This window comes from Epinephelus fuscoguttatus, linkage group LG13, assembly GCF_011397635.1.
Source record: "Epinephelus fuscoguttatus linkage group LG13, E.fuscoguttatus.final_Chr_v1".
NCBI classification, from domain to species: Eukaryota; Metazoa; Chordata; class Actinopteri; order Perciformes; family Serranidae; genus Epinephelus; species Epinephelus fuscoguttatus.
In genome coordinates, this window is record NC_064764.1 from 6,803,615 (window position 1) to 6,823,274 (window position 19,660).

The following is a 19,660-nucleotide window of genomic DNA, read 5'->3' on the forward strand; positions in this document are numbered from 1 at the left end:
AATAAACATGGTTACATTTTGCCAACACACACAGGGTTGGGTGTAGGAAAAAGAACAGGGTTTGGCTTTACAGTCTTATGGAAAGCAAGCACCAGCCTCCTGGGTGAAAGTTGAGGCTTGTTAGACCCATCCACCCCTCTCTCCAAGCCTACTTGGGCTTTCGCTGCCTTAACTTTTATTCTTGTCCCACCACGTTTCCCTCAGACACCACCTCCGGCACACCCTCAGTTTGTTTTTTGTTTTTTTTTTCAGTGGTAGATTGTCATCACTGGTGCTTTGCTGTAATTTGCTGGGTACAATAAAGCGATCCATTGTCCCACATGTTTTTTCTCCATTTAAATGTTATCAGTCCTCATGCTGGCTGCCAGTCAGGGCTCTTAAAGTGTCGCATACTTATAATTCCCACATAAGAATGCCGACAAACAGGTCCCCTTTCAAGGTTTTTTTAAATTAAATTAAATTAAATTTTTTTAGCTAGAGTTTGCCATTTTATTAGGAAATGGGTGCACACCACATACAAATACAGTCAATTGAAAATTCATTTATAACTTTTTGTATAGGCCCAGTTGAATATTACAGTAATAATGTGTGGTTATCACAAAATCCCATGGCACACTTAGATTGACATCATGGCACACCATTTGAGAACCACAGATTTAGAGACACCTTTCATTGCGGTATGATAGACACTAGGCACGTCAGTTTTAGAGGCAGTGGGCAACAACCAAAATTGTCAAATAACGCTGGTTTGTCAGTGGATGTTGGTGTAAGACACAATTTGTGATGCCACAGACAAGCTACATATACGGCAGGCAGGTGGGGAGATGAATGGGTCAGGAAAACTCTGGACTGCGGGAGCTGACTTTTCAGTTCCCGTGTAAATTTTAAGTCAAACCATGATGTTTTTTTGTGAACCTGACCACATGCTTTTGTTGTCTAAACCTAAGGGAGTAAACCAAAAATTTAAGTGTCTTACCTACGTTGTAAGTTTACTTTGAAAAAGACGGTATGCTTGTAACAAGCAAAAATTTGACATTTCCTGTGGAAATGGGAATGTATTTTGAAAAGACACAATGCATGTAACAAGTGGAAATTGACATGCTGTCCGTTAATGTCCAAAACAGAGGCAGGAGGGTACCTAGCACATCATATTTTGACGTGTAGGTCCACTGACAAAGCCTCAGTATTTGACGAGTTGGGATGAGAAAATGTTGGCATGCCCTTAAATGACACCACCTTTTAGTCTGTTTTTTTATTGCATGACTATACTTATAGGAACATTTACCTGCCAGTCATGTAAATGGCCTTCCAAGATTTTTACCCAAACAGAAAATCTACCTGCATTTGGCCCTTGGCGGGTGTTACGCTCCTTGTAACTCCAGAACTTGCCTGAAAATCATTTTATTTTTAAGTTTTCTTCAGTATCAAAGTATCAAGTGACAGTTATTTGTACATCTATTGGTACACTGCAAAAAGGAACTACTAAGCATGTTTTTAATGGTGCCAACTTGCCAAAATATAAACAAATGTAGGCTTTAAAAGTCCCTAGACCCAGCAACAGTTGTCAAACAGCAAACAGTCTGATTATTTTTCTTGTACGTTTTGGACAGAGCCAGGCTAGCTCTTTTCCCCTCTTTCCACTCTTTATGACAAGTTAAGCTAAGCTAACTGGGTGCTTGTTTTAGCTTCATATTTTCCATACTGATATTGATCTTGTCATCTGACTTTTGGCAAGAAAGTGAATAATATTCTAATAATAATATTTCCCACAATGTTGAACTGTTCCTTTAATATCAAAATATAAGAGGGAGTGTACGCTTTCATTGACAGTTCAGTCATTTCAACTGGAGTGACATTTAGCTTGGGTTTTTAGTTTTGCTCACATGAAGGATAATAACTTATCGATCCAAATGTTTTTATTAAATACAGTGATGCATACAGTGCAGACTACACACAGGCCTGCAGACGAAGCAGTGGTTTCAAAGCATCACTGAACAGCTCAGCTTTTGAGACGTATACGCACTTAAAATGCCAACGATATCAGGGCTTAGCTCAGACTTTAGCCCACATGGTTTTCCAGTGACTGCACCAGGCACATATTAGCTGAATATTACCAAACCTATTCTCCGCCAGGAAAAAAAAAAAAAAAAAAAAAAAAAAAACTCTGCTTCTCAGCCCATCTAAAACCAGCTGCCTCTAGGTAGATTCTGAAGTCACACGCCATCCTCCCTTAAAAAACAAAATGGCTCTGGTTGAGACTCTGATAGCGCTCCCCAGACAGTTCCCAAACTGGCATTTGCTGATTGAAGAGCTTCCTGGGAGGGAGATACAGCTGCCAGTCTCCTTTCTCTGTTCTTATTACTAAGGCAGCTTCTATAGACAGAAACCATAGAAACCCACTTGCAGAGATGTGTGTGTGTGTGTGTCTGTGTGTGTGTGCGTGCGTGCGTGCGTGCGTGCGTGTGTGTGCATGAGCAGGGGAATCTGTGTGTGTGTGTGTGTGTGTGTGTGTATTGGATGATTTAAAGATTTCTTTTTCCAGTGGTCACGTAGAGATAATGGATTTCAAATGAGATCATTTCAGTCTACTCTTCCCCACTGTGGGAAGGTCTGTTTGTACCACCAACATATTCACTTTAATTAAGTATTTCATTTATCATTCAGTAAAGTAAATCGTGTATTGTGTTTCATCCTTACCAGTCTGACACTAGTATGCAATAAATTCATTAAACATATATATCTAAATGAGCAATAAAAATAAAAGGAATTGTGCACAGTTGAAGCCCTCCTCACATCCATTTCTTCTTTCATTAGATGGGTTGTCATAGAAGAAACAATGGTGTGAAATGTTTTGTTATTTGTGTTGGTGACAAATTCTTTGACTGCAAACAACTCCCCTGGTGACTAATGCTTGTTTAGTCATTTGTTGATTGCAAATTACTGCATTTTATTGTGTGAGAGCACTTTTGTAGCTTACTGTTTTCTCCTTCTCTCTCCTCTTTCCCCATCTTTAGGGTCCCATTTTCATTGGACAGCATGAAATGTGAGTGGCGAAGATTGTGACTGTTGTTGGATATCTTCTACTTCAACAGTTCTGATATGATGCAAGGATCAGAAGGGCCGATAAGAGGAGCCTCTATGGAGAAGGAATCAACACATTATTTCTAAAGTTTCCTCATGTTTCCAGGCATGATGGCCTCTTCAAACCAGCTCTCACAGTTTAGGATTTAGGGTTTAAGATTAGTCTGTGGGGATGAATCAGTAAAATGTGTCTTAACTTTGCCAACCAGCCCAGTCGATAAGAAGGTCCTACCCATCTCTGCCTCTTTTTGGGCTGTTTCCGACAGTTTTTACTTCTTGTTGCTGTCTCCTTACCAATCGCCAAACATGCGTCCTTCCCTCGCCACAGCAGTCCTACCGCCCAGGACCCGCTCCCACAATCCACCCAACCTCTCAGTGGGGGGCCGCGAACACCTGTCGGCTCCACGAAGGCGTAGCCCCCACCTCCGGCACACCCTTAGCCCCGAGAACTTGCGAACTCTGGCAGAGAGGGGCGGGGCTGCCGCTGATACAGTCTCCGTTATCAGCAGTCCTATTGGGCTTCCCCGGGCTAACAGTGACACAGATCTGGTGACCTCCCAAAGCCGGTCTTCGCTAACAGCGTCCACTCTGGAGTACACGCTAAATCGCGGCCAGAACCTTGTCATATCCTGGGACATCAAGGAGGAAGTGGATGCCACTGACTGGATCGGGCTGTACCACATTGGTGAGATGATGATTTTTACATTTGTAGCTGCTTGTAGAGCTCTCTTGGGTCAGATCCAGAGGCAGAAGGCAGAAGGACAAATCTCCAGTCACTCAAAGCAAGTCTGAGCCAAGACTCAAGTCCTTGAGGACTGGTTCAAATAGCAAGTAAATTGCAAATCAAGATGAAATCCTTTAGGTTTGAATGCTGACCTGAAAAATGACACAGCATTTGAACAGCTTTCTCTCAAAACTGTGTTGATGGTGTTTACTGCATAAGTGAAATCAATGCAAAGTTCACATAACAAATATACAAGGTTTGCAGCTATGCAAGGCTTTCTTGTTGCTGTCCTATTCTTTTTTTAATGATCTGGGATTTGAATAGATCAGAACTTAAATGTTTCTGCTTTCAGGTCTGTAGTCAAGACTTTACATACAGTACCAGAGCAGTTGTTATCAACAGCAATCCATAAGAATTCTACCCTACCTTGGCTTGGAAATAGTATCTAAAGCATTATATTGATATTGTCTGTGGAGTGGCTGACTGGGGTAGTGGTTCCCATTTGTCAAAAATGGGGCTGGAGGGTGTGATTTTTCAGGGTATCATACTGCTCAGCCTCACTGGTAAAGTTTATTCTAGGGTGCTGGAAAAGAGGTGCCAATTGATTATCGAACCTCAAATTCATAAGGAGAAATGCTGATTCGGTCCTGGCCATGAAACAGTGAACCAGCTCTTTACCCTTGCAGGGCTGCTGGAGGGCTGGTGGGAGTTTGTCCATCTAATCTACATGTGTTTTTGGAGAAGACTGACACTTGTGTCTGCCAGGGAGTCCTGTGGGGGATACTGCGGGGATATGGGGTACGGGGTTGTTGCTACAAGCTATTCAATCCTTGTATAACCAAAGTGAGAGCTGTGTCTGTATTCTCAGGACAAAGTCAAACACATTTTGATTGACTGTTGGCCTCCTGGCGCCCCCTGTTTTAGTTTTTCCGGACACGTCAAACTAGTATGAGACCCTGGGGTAGACCCAGAACACACTGGAGGGATTATATACCTTATCTGGCCTGAGAATGCCTCTTTGCTGGAGAGAGGGGTGTCTGCAATACCTTGCTCAGCCTGCTGCCCCCATGACCTGACCCCAGAAATGGGCGATGATGAAAATGGATAGATGGATAGATGGATGAATATTTGATTCTCAGAGTCATTACAGCTACTGTGTTTGCATTGCAATTGATCCATCTCCATGACAATCAGCAAACTTCAACTAGTTGGGATCATCTTGTCAAAGTACAGTTTTTAATACTAAGAATTCACTTTTATTCTTTAAAATTAGCTGTTTTTTAAAATTATTTTCAGGTTTTATTAAAAATTTTGCGTCAATGACCTCTTTCACGACAGACAGATTGCCTTGTGATGGTATCAAAAGCACAGGAATTACTAATAATTTTAGACAAGAGTCACAACCAAAAAATTCACCATGTTCTTTTCTGATTGTCAAATACCGTCATTGAATCAGGGCCTTAAGTCAACTTTTAGAGCAGTCAAGTCCAAATAAGTTTCAAGTGCGAACTTTTACGTCTGACTTGAGTCCAAGTTTCAAGTCTACAAATCTGATTGCAAGTGACTTGAAATTTTAAGAGGGGTGATTGCTTGATTTTCTCAGTCTGCCTCTACACAGTTTTTTGTGCTTTCCCCCAAAATATTTTTGTTGAGCTATTTGGGAAACTTGCAGGCATCCAGGACTTGAGCTGACTTGACCCTACCTGTCCTCAAAGCTTTTCAGCTGATCCAGGTTTCTTACTTATTGGGAGCTGAGAATAGCCAGGTAGAGTCTTGTGTAGGAGCTTCCAACTCCGAGTCAATACTGCAACAGGAGCTGTTGAGACTTTACACAGGACTGGAGGCTGAGTCAACATGTAACAGCTCTGCCTCGGTGTACAATAACATACACACCATCACAAAGCTTGCACGTCTCCGAGGCGAATGGGGTGGTCTCCAATAATGTATGCTAATCCTGCTTAGAGACAGGAATTTGACAGGGGGGAATACATTGACCTGTCTGCTGAGGAAGGCTATCAGGCTCAAACTGTCAGACAGATCCGGCCATCGAGGTGAAAAGTAATACAGGAGCAATAGTGATAATCAGCAATTTTGTTATTAAGAATCTATGACTTATACCCTGTTTATTCACATTCCACTAGCTTCTGTAACTCAGTGTCCAATTCAACATTTCTTTCATCGTCTTTTTGGAAAAATTAAGTGTGTTTCTGTATGTGTGTTCTCCACATACAGACTTTGCTGATAAAGGGTGAAACCTTTGCAATTTTAAAGGACAGTTCACCCCAAAAACAAAAATTCATGTTTTTCCTTTTACCTGTAGTGCTATTAATCAGTCTAGATTGTTTTGGTGTGAGTTGCTGAGTGTTGGAGATATTGGCTGTAGAAATATCTGCCTTCTCTCCAATATAATGGAACTAGATGGCACTCGACCAAAAGTCTCTGTTTTAGTGACCTAAAACTTTGTTTATGTGTAGACAAGAGGCCAAAACAGAGATAAAATATCTGTTTGGTAAGATATCTGTATACATGTAGACAGGGCCTAAGAGTCAGGATATCTTTGCCAGTGTTGCTTTGATATTGACCATACATTTTAACCTGTCTCTTGAAAATCTATACCTGCTGTTAGTCACTGGAGTAAGCCTTTAAATTAACCCAGTGATTAGATTGTTTTATATATCTGACCTTCCTTATCGCGACATATTGTGGATTTGTAGTTATATGTGCTACTACAAATGTGATTTTGAATGAGGCTCTCTTCTGGAACAGAAAGCAAACCTTTTGGTTTGACTTGAGCTCACTATAGTGCCATTTTATTTTATCTTATAATGATTAAAACCTGCTAAATATCTAAAGCTTCCACTGGTTTCCACACACTGAAAACAGCTCCCAGAGACATCCTGCTGCCCTGAAGAATATAGTAAGGGATTTAAAAAATGTATTGCCATTTTTGCTAGTATGATTTTTTAACTACAGAAGCAGTGTTGTTCCAGTCTGACAAACTGATCACTGTAATTGTTGCCTGGCACATAAATTTGCCTTTACCTAGTTCTGATGGGTGCATAACTGTTATGCTACATTATACAGTAAGGCAAAAAAAGTTGTGTCTTTTCACAAGATAATTATTAGTATAATACAGTGACGTTCAGAGGAAAATTACAGCCTGTGAGCTGTTCAGTATGATGTATTGTGTTAGTAATGGATAATGGATTTCTGAAAGCAATGGGTGTCTTTGACTTGGGAGAGGTCAGACAAACTTGCAGTACAACACACAGCAAGAGACTGTTGAGACCATGTGCTTATTTTATTAAAGAATGGATCATAATCATTTTAACTTGTTTACCAAACCATTAGTTACATCTCTGAGGACCTCCTGGACTTCATCCATCTTGATTAGTTGGTTAGATATTCTAAATGCTTTCCTTGTAGGTGAGAATGCTGTATCGGAGAAAGATAGTGTAAACTACTGGTGCCTGGCAGGGCGTCAGGTCACTTCATATTGATCATAAGGCCGCCAGGACTTCATTACCTGCTGCAGGGTCTTATACCCCAGAGGGGCTACCGCTTTCCTCGACTAAGCAGACATTCAATGATAAGCAACTTGCCCTAGTCTCCTCCACTCCCCTTCAAACACACACACACACACACACACACACACACACACACACACACACACACACAGGCATGCTCATGCACACACATATACAGCACAGACTCCTGTCTCACTCTCTCCACCAGTCAGCTGAGTTTGGTGCTTCATTAATCTGTGTACGAAAGTGCTACGTACAGCGGAATTCCCCCTCCCTGTTTTTAACTCAGAGGAAGTTTGGTGTTTGTCCTTCTGCTTAGAGGTTGTAGGGAGGCTATTTTGGGAATGGATTTCACTGATTAAAGGCAAACTTGTGTTTTGGACAACAGAGTCCACAGACTAAACATACTGAAAGATGGAGCAGATGCAGCTTCGCTGCAGTTTTTCTTAGCGAGAAGCAGGATCTAGAGCCTGAACACTGTCATCTGTTGTTTGTTATGTTTAACAGTTGGCTTGAAATCAGGGGTAATGTAAACACAGCAAGAGCACAATTTGTCGAAGCCCAAAGTTTACATACCCTCACATAACTAACAGTTCTCCTCTTCTTCAGATGAAACCAGTCCGTCCAACGTGTGGGACTGTAAGAACCGAGGAGTGAATGGCACACAGAAGGGTCAGATTGTTTGGAGACTGGAGCCCGGGCCCTACTTTATGGAGCGTAAGTTACCATAGGCAGTCGTACCTGAGAATAGTTTCATTCCATTTTTCACTTTGAAAATGTTCTGTAAAATATTTAATAATCAAAAGTGTTAATGTTCTCCTACAACAATAGCTTAAAATGACTTAAAGTTTTACTTACCCTGATCATAGGATTTAATGAAATGTAATGATTCTTAAATCAATGCAGTGTATTTAGATATGTTACATATTATATATGTGTATATATATATATATATATATATATATATATATATATATATATATATATATATATATATATATACAGTACAGGCCAAAAGTTTGGACACACCTTCTCATTCAATGCGTTTTCTTTATTTTCATGACTATTTACATTGTAGATTCTCACTGAAGGCATCAAAACTATGAATGAACACATGTGGAGTTATGTACTTAACAAAAAAAGGTGAAATAACCAAAAACATGTTTTATATTCTAGTTTCTTCAAAATAGCCACCCTTTGCTCTGATTACTGCTTTGCACACTCTTGGCATTCTCTCCATGAGCTTCAAGAGGTAGTCACCTGAAATGGTTTTCCAACAGTCTTGAAGGAGTTCCCAGAGGTGTTTAGCACTTGTTGGCCCCTTTGCCTTCACTCTGCGGTCCATCTCACCCCAAACCATCTCCATTGGGTTCAGCTCCGGTGACTGTGGAGGCCAGGTCATCTGCCGCAGCACTCCATCACTCTCCTTCTTGGTCAAATAGCCCTTACACAGCCTGGAGGTGTGTTTGGGGTCATTGTCCTGTTGAAAAATAAATGATCGTCCAACTAAACGCAAACCGGATGGGATGGCATGTCGCTGCAGGATGCTGTGGTAGCCATGCTGGTTCAGTGTGCCTTCAATGTTGAATAAATCCCCAACAGTGTCACCAGCAAAACACCCCCACACCATCACACCTCCTCCTCCATGCTTCACAGTGGGAACCAGGCATGTGGAATCCATCCGTTCACCTTTTCTGCGTCTCACAAAGACACGGCGGTTGGAACCAAAGATCTCAAATTTGGACTCATCAGACCAAAGCACAGATTTCCACTGGTCTAATGTCCATTCCTTGTGTTTCTTGGCCCAAACAAATCTCTTCTGCTTGTTGCCTCTCCTTAGCAGTGCTTTCCTAGCAGCTATTTGACCATGAAGGCCTGATTCGCGCAGTCTCCTCTTAACAGTTGTTCTAGAGATGGGTCTGCTGCTAGAACTCTGTGTGGCATTCATCTGGTCTCTGATCTGAGCTGCTGTTAACTTGCGATTTCTGAGGCTGGTGACTCGGATGAACTTATCCTCAGAAGCAGAGGTGACTTTTGGTCTTCCTTTCCTGGGTCGGTCCTCATGTGTGCCAGTTTCGTTGTAGCGCTTGATGGTTTTTGCGACTCCACTTGGGGACACATTTAAAGTTTTTGCAATTTTCCAGACTGACTGACCTTCATTTCTTAAAGTAATGATGGCCACTTGTTTTTCTTTAGTTAGCTGATTGGTTCTTGCCATAATATGAATTTTAAGAGTTGTCCAATAGGGCTGTCAGCTGTGTATTAACCTGACTTCTGCACAACACAACTGATGGTCCCAACCCCATTGATAAAGCAAGAAATTCCACTAATTAACCCTGATAAGGCACACCTGTGAAGTGGAAACCATTTCAGGTGACTACCTCTTGAAGCTCATGGAGAGAATGCCAAGAGTGTGCAAAGCAGTAATCAGAGCAAAGGGTGGCTATTTTGAAGAAACTAGAATATAAAACATGTTTTCAGTTATTTCACCTTTTTTGTTAAGTACATAACTCCACATGTGTTCATTCATAGTTTTGATGCCTTCAGTGAGAATCTACAATGTAAATAGTCATGAAAATAAAGAAAACGCATTGAATGAGAAGGTGTGTCCAAACTTTTGGCCTGTACTGTATATATACACATATTTATATAGTTATTTTAAGAATAGTAGGCAGATTATGTTTGCACTGCTTCCACATCCCATAACTCTTTGCTGTTTCCTCTGCAGCTGAGACTAAGATCTGTTTCAAGTACTACCATGGAGTGAGTGGCGCCCTGAGAGCCATGACCCCGTGCATCACTGTGAAGAACCCTGCAGTCCTGGTCTGTGTGTGTGTGTGTGTGTGTGTGTGTGTGTGTGTGTGTGTGTGTGTGTGCGTGTGCATGTGTGCATGTGTGAGAATCAGTCTCAGGCTTAGTTCTGTCGTTATGGTTAAAACTTGGCATTGGGGGTAAGATTACATCAAGTAATTATAAAGTTACAAATATTTTAAAATCTGATTACTTAAAAGTGATCAGTGGTCAAGTACACATGATTTGTACCTAATGGAGCCACGTGGTGGTTCAAGCAAACATGTAAGTCATCGTTTGACCATGTGTGAACTGATGAGCAGTGCATCCTTGCTGCTACACCACTGCATGCTTTCAGGAATTGAATTCCCCCTTGCTACCAAGTTGTCTCCTGTATTAGCATTTAGATTTATGTGCATTTATTAGGACAAGCACAGGTGTGTGTTTGCTGGAATACGACTTGGTGTGTATTCTCTCTGTGATGTACATAGTGTGATGTTGTCTGTTCTCTCTCAGGTGGAGGGCCTGGCAGAGCAGGTTGGCATCGAACATCCACGCAAACTGATCAGCTTCACTTTAACGGGTGAGTTGAGAAGTTTACATGATGGAAGACATTTTGACTGATGTTAGAAAGTGCAGATTTTAGTTACACACTGCTATGCAGATTGCTTTTGTTGTGTAATCAATCTCAGTAACAAATCAAAGAAAATTTGGAGCTGCAGTGAATGACTGCAAGTCAATTGGACAAAACCTTTAAAGACACAGACAGAATTTAGGTCTTAAGCTGAATGATGCAATCTCGTCCTCAAGTTTGTCTCACAAAAGCTAGAGTAAACTTTGAAAACTGTGTGCAGGAAACAGAGAAAGGCAGGGAATGTTTTCAATTTTCTATAGAAGCCAGGACTGGGATTTTTAAAAGAAGTTACAGAAAAATATCAGCATGTAGCAGTACAGCTCGTTACAATAAAAGATTCCTTCAGAAGTGGCTTTTAGCTGTTTTGCCCCGCTGCAACTGTAGCATTAGCATTATTCCACATGACAACATTAATAAACCAGGAGGATACTGGAAGTGCTCTGATAAAGTTATATATCAAATGGGTCTCACTCCCAACTCGTCAAATATGAACGCTTGGTCAGTGGCCCCGGGCATCAGATACTGATGCAGTGAGGCACCCTTTAGTGGTTACACTTGTGACGTGACCTTAGTAACAAACGTTTTAATTTATTATAAGCCAAACCATGATGTTTTTTATCTAACCACCTGCTTTTGTTGTCTAAACATATGGAGGTAAACCTAAAAACAAAATCCTACATTCTAAGTTTATTGTAAAGGAACAATGCATGTAATGGGTGCAAATTGACACGACATCCCTAAGCGTCCAAAACTATTGCTGGAGGCATATATGATTTTTTTATTTTTTTATTTTCAGTAAAACAAACTTACACAATAGACATAAAGCACCCAGTACTATTTACAGAAAATAACAGAAAGAAAGACAGGGGATTGATATCTAGAACTTCAGTCCAAAGCTGTCAGACAAAAGCTATGCTGGCAAAACAGGGGTCCGTTTCACAAAGCAGGTTTAGTGAAAACTCAGAGTCTGTTAACCCTGAAATGAGGGAAACTCTGAGTTTTCCGTTTCAAAAAGGGAGGTAACTCAAACCATAGAAAGAGGGGTAACTCTAGCCTGTTTCAGAGAGAGAGGTAACTTAAGCTCTCGGTCAGTTACCGTAGTAACAGACTCTATGAACCTAACCTGGTCGGGACCAGGTTTTTCTCAATGAACCTCGAGTTTCTCTCTGTCTCCGCCCTCTTTCAGAGCCACACACTCCATTTGATTTCCTCATTCGTTCAGTCAGCAGGTGAGTTTTGCCGTAGCGTAGTTCTGCCGTCTGTCATTTAAAAAATCATTAAGAAAATCAGAGTCAGTATATTAGAAGTCCATCAGGCACAGTATGTGGTGACTTTTTTCACTAACATGACATGTCCTTTTGATAACGATCCCGTGGATGAAGGAGCAGCATTACTGCGCAGAGAATTAAATATTCGTCGAGAGATGGTTATCAGATCGCGCAATGTTCTAGCATTTCCAGACAATTATCTTTTTGAGCGGTACCGTTTCATGTCACAGTCCATCATCTACATACACAACCTAATCCGTCCTTACATTTGCAACATTACCAATCGTAGTCATGCTCTCACATCCCAGCAGATATTGTGTGTTGCGCTCATAGACTGTATAAAAATGCGCTGCGTTTCTTTGCAAATGGAAGTTTTTTGTACAATGTCGGAGATGCTGAGCACTTGAGTAAGGCAACTGTATGCAGGGCGGTCAGAAAAGTGTGCTCATTTTACGGGCATCTGCCTTCTTTCTGTTGGCTGAGTAGAGGTCTGTGTTAGTTTGAATAGGCTTAATTATTTAACAGAACATGATATAGATGAGAACACATTTATGTGTGTGAAAACAGCATTATGTTGGGGATAAAACAACTGCACAGTCAAACAGCCACTTAATATTTACTTTACAATGTAAAACATGATCAAAATGAGGCACCCCCATGAGATTATGCCGAGGTCTTACCTGTTTGAACAATGTTTTTATATTTCATCCTGAACTGCTGCCAAATATGCTTCTCCCCGCGGGATTGCATCTACATGAAATAAATTAATAGGCTACCATTCAAGCAGTTTTCCCCTGTAATATTAGTGTGGTTGCAAAGGACTACATGTAAACTTACGCATTGACCCGAACAGCAATGTTCTCCCACGCTGTCTCCCTCTCTTTTGCAGCTGCAGTGGTGTTGCACTTCTTTTTGAAAACGTGTTCAAACTCGCCGTATGAGCGCATTAAGATTTCTAATTCTAGTGGAGTGAAAAACGCAGCGCTCCTCTTCCCCGTTGCCATGGTGACTCGTCGAATCGGGGCTCCATTGATGCTGGCTTTTTATAGTTGTGGTGCACGCGCTTAACTCCAGGTGAAACTACTCCGAGTTGATTAAACTGATTCAAATCAGCTGTTCTGGAACCGGAAACTCAGAGTTTCCTATCTCAGAGTAGATCAACTCAGAGTTCAGGATTAGACTCAGAGTTTGTTGAACCTGCTTTGTGAAACGGACCCCAGGAGACTGCCCCTTCCGCCAAACAAACAAAAACAAACCAAACAAAGGAAAGCACATGTGGGTGGGGGGCTGCCGGAATATCAGTCAGTATACAGTATGAGGCAGAATTTGCACAGAATAAAGATAGATCACAGCTGCAGAGCTCATGAGTCATACAGTCAGGTCTCATCAAGCAATGTCAACTCCAGCTTCCATATCTTAAGAAAATATTTTTGTGAATTTCATTTGCTAAAGCCAATCTGCTCCATCGTAGCAATAGAAAGCATTTGTTAAGCCCCCTCCTGAAACATGGGGAATGTTTGAAAGGATGCCTATTTTATATTGCTTGGACAACCAATTAAATATGGCCCACCCAAAATGACCTTACATACTGAACAGTTCCAGATAGAGCATCACAGTTTGATGTGTAGGTCCCACTGACCAGGGGTCAGTATTTAAGGAGTTGAGAGTGAGAATGTGTTGCATATATAATTGACATATGGCTAAGCCACGCCCCCCTCCACTCACTCGAACAAAATATCAACATTCAGTGACCGGCGCTATGGCAGGTATCACAGTACACAGCATTTCGCAGGAGGCAATTGATGATTTTTGGAGACATAACGATCAGATGATTGAGAAGTAACCAAAGGGGCCTAAACTAGGCATTGGACGGATATTAATCATTTTATTGTTGAGCAGGTCGATGAAAAGCTTAAATTACAAGCCAAAATTTACTGGTCCCAGTGTAAGCGTGATAAACCACCTCTCGTTGCCGTCACCATCAAAGACAACAAGATAGAGGATCAGCATTGTTCCACTGAAGTTAAGTTTTTTGGCTCAGAATATAAGAAAAGGATAACAGCTTTTTTACCATCTTTATCCGTTAGTTTGGTGCTACAGTATTTACACTGAATCATTCAGCATAACGTTTGCCAACCTTTGTTATCTCTGCAATTACAGATAAGATAATGAAGCTGAGCTCCAGAAGTTAACGTTAGCTTAACTAGAGCCCTTTGGACTACAGCTAACAATGATGTATGATCATCAAAGTACAAAAACTCGAACAAAATAGGCTAATGAACTCCCAGCAAACAAGGTGACATGGTGAACAACGCAGCTAGGAGCTAATGTTAGGCTAACTTTAGCTAACGTTAGCTAGAGATGTTAAAGATAACTTTATATTTCTTTCCAGCAAAGTGACAATATGTTGCCTCAAACACGATGTTGACTTACCTTAGAACAGATGTAGACATCATTGTTAATCTTATTCATGTTGAGTTGATGTTGTGGTCTACCGCACAACTTTATCCAAAGGAGACACTTTTCTCGGTTGAGATGTGGCTTAGTAAAGGGTAAAAAATACACCCCGTCGCCCAGCCTCTCAGGATACCTTGTGTCGGAGTTGCATGTACCTCATGCACAACGTTAGTTTAGTGTGGCTCTTGAAATGGCAGCATCGGTCAGTTGGTTGGTCTACCACATTGATACTAAATTATTACCACTGCAAATATGGTATGGATTTCCACAGAACTTGGTACAGATATTCATGGTTCTAAGAGGATGTGCAGAGGATAAGGATGAAATTTAGCACAGATAGACTGATGAATTAATAAAAATAATAACAATTAAAGTAACAAGTAAATTAATTTTAAACAAACAAGTAAATTATTTATAGCACAATTTATCCATAAAATGCAACGCAAAGTGCTGAACATAAAAGACAATCAAAACATTTGTAATAAAAAACAGTTAAGAAAAAATAAACAGAATAAAATTAAATTCAGTTAAAACTGCAGGCTAAGACAACATAAAAAAACCATCAGTTATAAACTAATTTCAGGAGAACGCAATGGCAAAAACAGGTGTCTTAAGATTCCGTTTCAACAGATTTAGAGCCCCTAAGACTTTCAGGCCAACTGTTCCAGAATTTCGGAGCAGAATTATCAAAGGCTGCCTTACTGTGCCTTTTAATTCTGCCTTCTAGAACAATCAAGAAGTTTGAGTCAGATGATCATTAGGGCCTAGCAGGCACATATAATAATAATAATATTGTTTTTCCCAACTGGTGGATCACAGTCCAAAAGTAGGTTGCGGGTTATTCTGAATGGACCGCGAGTGACTCCCGAACGTGTCAAGTTTGTGGAAAAGACACTTTGCCTTGTAGTGAAATAAAGTACATTTCCGACACAGGGCTTTTATGTTGCAATGCTGTTTCCTGCTGTAGAGAGAGACTAACAGACAGCTAAATGACAGAGACAGCAAACTAGCTGGCCAAACGAGAGTATGACCCTGAATATATCAAACTGCGTGGTCCTTGCACCAGTGGCTAAAGAGAAATCTGGACTCTTTTGGTGGGCCAGTTGGGAACCACTTCAATAATATATAATTTTATATAATTACAGTATAGTTATCATATAATTATAGTATAATAATAATAATAATAATAATAATAATTATTATTATTAATAATAATAATAATAATATTATATAATGTAATCACTTAACCTGTCTTACCTAACTTTCCATTTAACATCTGTGCAGTACTTTGTTTGTGACCAATTACCTGCAAAACTCATAACAGCCCCATTAGCCTCAGCTGTACTTTGCGTTTAGTGCTAATTAGCAAATTTTAGCATGCTAACAGAATATGTTAAAGATGGTAAACATGGTGAACATTATAACCCTAAACATCAGCATATTAACATTATCATAGTATTTAACCCTCTCTTCTTCACAAGCCTGCTGTCACTATTACTTTGTTCTAGATTTGCGGGCCACTGGTCTGAAAAAGGGCATGTTTTTCAATCCGGACCCGTACCTGAAGATGTCCATCCACCCAGGGAAGAGGAGCGTCTTCCCCATCTTCAGCCACCACGGACAGGAACGACGATCAGCCATCATTGCTAACACCACCAATCCCGTCTGGCATGGAGAGGTGACACTTTTATATATGTATACTCAGAGGATGAGTTCAAACAGGCTTTCACTCAGACACACACACATTCGCTCTCAGATACAATATGTACTGACTGCATTTGTTTGTCCGCCTCTCTGCAGAAATACACGTTTGTAGCACTAATGACAGACATCCTGTACATTGAGGTGAAGGACAAGTTTGCCAAGAGTCGACCGATCATCAAACGCTTCCTCGGTCAGCTCACTATCCCTGTGCAGAGACTTATTGAAAAAATACCAGGGTACGTGTGAAACATGCAGACACAAGTTCACGCAGGAATAGAAAGTACATACTCTGTGTGTACTTTATGTAACAACAGTCAGCTTCAGTTCAGTCAGAAGGACATTTTTATGACTTACTCTCATGGCGTTAATGTATCTGTTTTTCTCTTTGCTGTCCAGAGTCCAGCCTGTGAGTTTCCCCCTGTGTCGGCGCCTGCCTACTGAACATGTAAGCGGCCATTTGCAGTTCAAGGTGGAGCTCACATCGACTGGGCCTGATGGTAAATCTGGCTTTAGTTTAATTAGCCACTAATACATTTTCTTGAAATTTGTTTCTCTTAACAACACAACCTTTTGTGCCTGCCGCAGGTGCCTCTCCTGAGTCAATCATTGGCATTTCGTCCCTAAATGGAGCTCCAGGGACTCCCTCTGATGATGAAGACCTGCCCCATCATCTTCCAGGAGTGGTCTCTTCTGGCCCTTCCCCTACTGGCTCCCAGGGCTCCCAAAGCATGTGGGAAGGTGGGGCCACGGCCTACCCAGAAAAGGACTTGCCTCTTGTTGGAGCACAGGGTAGATTTGTGGAGCATGAAAGCCTGTCATGCCATGAAATGCTCCAGAGGTCACTCAGTGAGGGCCTTGATGCTATCGAGGCCCCCAAAGGCCCCGGTGAAAGACCCCTGGGTGCGGCCTCGCCTAAACTGCGCTCCAGCTTCCCCACACACACAAGGCTCAGCGCCATGTTGCACATTGATTCAGACGAAGACGATGAGAGGTCTGGAGCCAATGACATTATTCCGGTGCCACTGTCACCTCTGCTGATGAATGGGGTACCTCCAGATGTTGGTGGCCCTGATGAAGATGATGCGTTTACTGAGCTCAAGCAGAAGCCGGAGCAGCTGGAGCCAACAATACTGGAAGAGGAGCCCGAGGGTGCAGGCGCTTTGACAGAAGACGTGCCCCCTGAGGCAGAGGTGGCCCTGGAGATAGGGGCAGGTCTGGACCTGGAGGATGTTTTGGAGCCAGATGTCTTCTCTGAAGTGGAGGAGGCTCCTTTCACAGAGGCTGTGTCCCATAATGCTATGCCAGAGGGTGAAGTACATGATGAAGGAAGGGGGCCTGGCGAGGACGCCTCCTCAGAGATTGACACCTGCTCCATGGCAACAGCCCCACAGACAGCCTTCTCATCATCAGAGAGCTGTCCAATCACAGTGACAACTGCTGTGGTGAGTTCATTATCCTTATATGGTCATGACCCAAGATTCAACTCTGTATCTTCTGTATATTTTGCTTTTGTCTAATTTCCTCGTTCCATGTCTTTATCTTCTTTATCTCTGAGTGAATGTGTAGCTGCTGTGGGCGAGTGTCATTACTGTACCAACAGTGCACACATTGTACTGAGCAGCAGTCTCCGCTGAGTCCTAGCTCCAGCTGAATTCACGTGACACTGCACCATAAGACTCTGCTGTAGCACCATCATTCCACGTTCAGCATGCAGTGTTAAATGCATATTCTCAAGCAGTGTGTTTGGTGGGGATAATGTTGCCTATTATCTGATTGTCTTGTACCAGTAGTGATTTTCAAGGAACAGAACATGAGTGGGAACCAGTGATCTGTGTCCACTTTGATGGGATTTTTAGACAAATGTTCAATGACTGTTTCCTGTTACCACTTGTGCCTACGCACCAATGCATATTTGCATGAAGTTCAATATTTCTCAGCTTTCTTTTGTTGCCTTGGTGATGGTGCCAATGCTGCCTCATGTTGTGAGCTGGCTTTGGAGGTGACTAACTCTCTGTAATTCACAGATATTTGATAACAGTAGCTGTGAATCATGAATGGTGGTAAAAAGAGAACTGGGTGGCCCTGTTTACTCCCATGAAAGTTGCCCAGTGGCATATGAGACCAAAGAAGTTCAACTGGCATGTATAAATGATCCGTATGATCGGCACTGCCTCTGCACTGTGTGGACCATAGAGCAGGCACACTAGAGACTTCTGCTGGTGTAGCGAGATACCTCTGGTTTAGCACTCTGCTCCCTTGAATGGGGACGAAATTATTTGATTATGTGTCTCTTCTGGACTGTCCAAATGTTATCTGATGGAATGCATCATGTGATGGTGTTTTTACATTGTTTGGCCACTACAAAAACTGGCATCAAAGCCAGGCGTACTTCCTGGGGGCCTGGTGTGAATGCCTTGCATAGTTACAGATGGTAGCCTATATCTGGGAATGCCCACAGATCATCACGTCCTTTGATGTCGAGGGGGAAAACAAAGCATTCACTTACATGCTGATGAGTTGCTGAATGTCTTTCTGCACATCCAATAAACTTTAAAATTCAGAGTTAAAGGGTATTTTTCAACCTAGACCCTGTTTTCCTATGTTTTTGTGTTTAAGTTATTAATGGGAACAATATATTTTCAAAGTGGTCCAGTACTGTGCCAGAGCAGCAGCCAGGCTGCAATGTAAACACTCAGGGCATGTTGGTATCATCAACTTATGTCCAATAAATGTGCTTATTTTTGCCATTGACAGGCTCAGATTTTTATTTTAAGTGTCTGACAAGACTAGACCAGACTAAATTTAAAATAACAATAATTTTATCCATGTAACACACACTTTATTCAGAGTCGACAGAAACAAAACAAAACACAAAGAAACCATCTTGGTTTGTCTTTCCACTGTTTTAATAATCACCAACTTGGATTTGGTTGAAATAAACCTTTGATTCTTCCAATTAGATGTGTCAACATGCTGCCTCTGACACGCTAAAGTTACTGTTTAAAAAAATTGAGTGTGGTGGTTTTGGTGATGGCGATTTTTGAGCTGTTTCTGGTTAAACAAAAGGGATCTAATGCTTTATCAAAACAGTATTAGATTGTCTAGACACATAAAAAAGTTGTTGGCCTCCAGGGGTTTGTGTAGTTTTTGAGGTTGCAAATCCCTGTGTGATAACAAACACAGGCTAATGACATTTAGTAACGTCAGTGCTGCTTTACTGTATTGAAATGTGCATGGAATTCACTTAAACATGTTGTCTTTTACACCATAATGTTCATGGCTATAAGGTGCTGATATCATGGTAAGTTAAATTCATCATATATATAGTAAATGAGAGAGTGTCCCAAATATTAGTTTAGAAACCACGCTTTACCAGCATTGACAGGGTGGGGAAAAGATTGTTTTCCCCCTCACTGACCCCACCCCCTAAGTATAGTTAGACACTGAGGGCCGAATTCACAAAAGGATTGCGTGG

The 19,660-nt window shown here is 41.5% G+C and overlaps 1 protein-coding gene across 3 annotated transcripts in view; it reads left to right on the forward strand.

Moving 5' to 3' along the window:
• Positions 1 to 19,660, forward strand: part of hecw2a (HECT, C2 and WW domain containing E3 ubiquitin protein ligase 2a) — a 61,546-nt gene that overhangs the window by 11,011 nt on the left and 30,875 nt on the right. For all 3 annotated transcript variants that reach the window (XM_049593423.1, XM_049593424.1, XM_049593425.1), the window contains exons 2-9: positions 3,015 to 3,766; positions 7,942 to 8,049; positions 10,061 to 10,155; positions 10,639 to 10,705; positions 15,990 to 16,159; positions 16,282 to 16,421; positions 16,582 to 16,682; positions 16,771 to 17,627. In XM_049593423.1, the coding sequence (XP_049449380.1) occupies positions 3,388 to 3,766; positions 7,942 to 8,049; positions 10,061 to 10,155; positions 10,639 to 10,705; positions 15,990 to 16,159; positions 16,282 to 16,421; positions 16,582 to 16,682; positions 16,771 to 17,627 (1,917 nt within the window). In that variant the 5' untranslated portion in view covers positions 3,015 to 3,387. The remainder of the gene's footprint in view (positions 1 to 3,014; positions 3,767 to 7,941; positions 8,050 to 10,060; positions 10,156 to 10,638; positions 10,706 to 15,989; positions 16,160 to 16,281; positions 16,422 to 16,581; positions 16,683 to 16,770; positions 17,628 to 19,660) is intronic.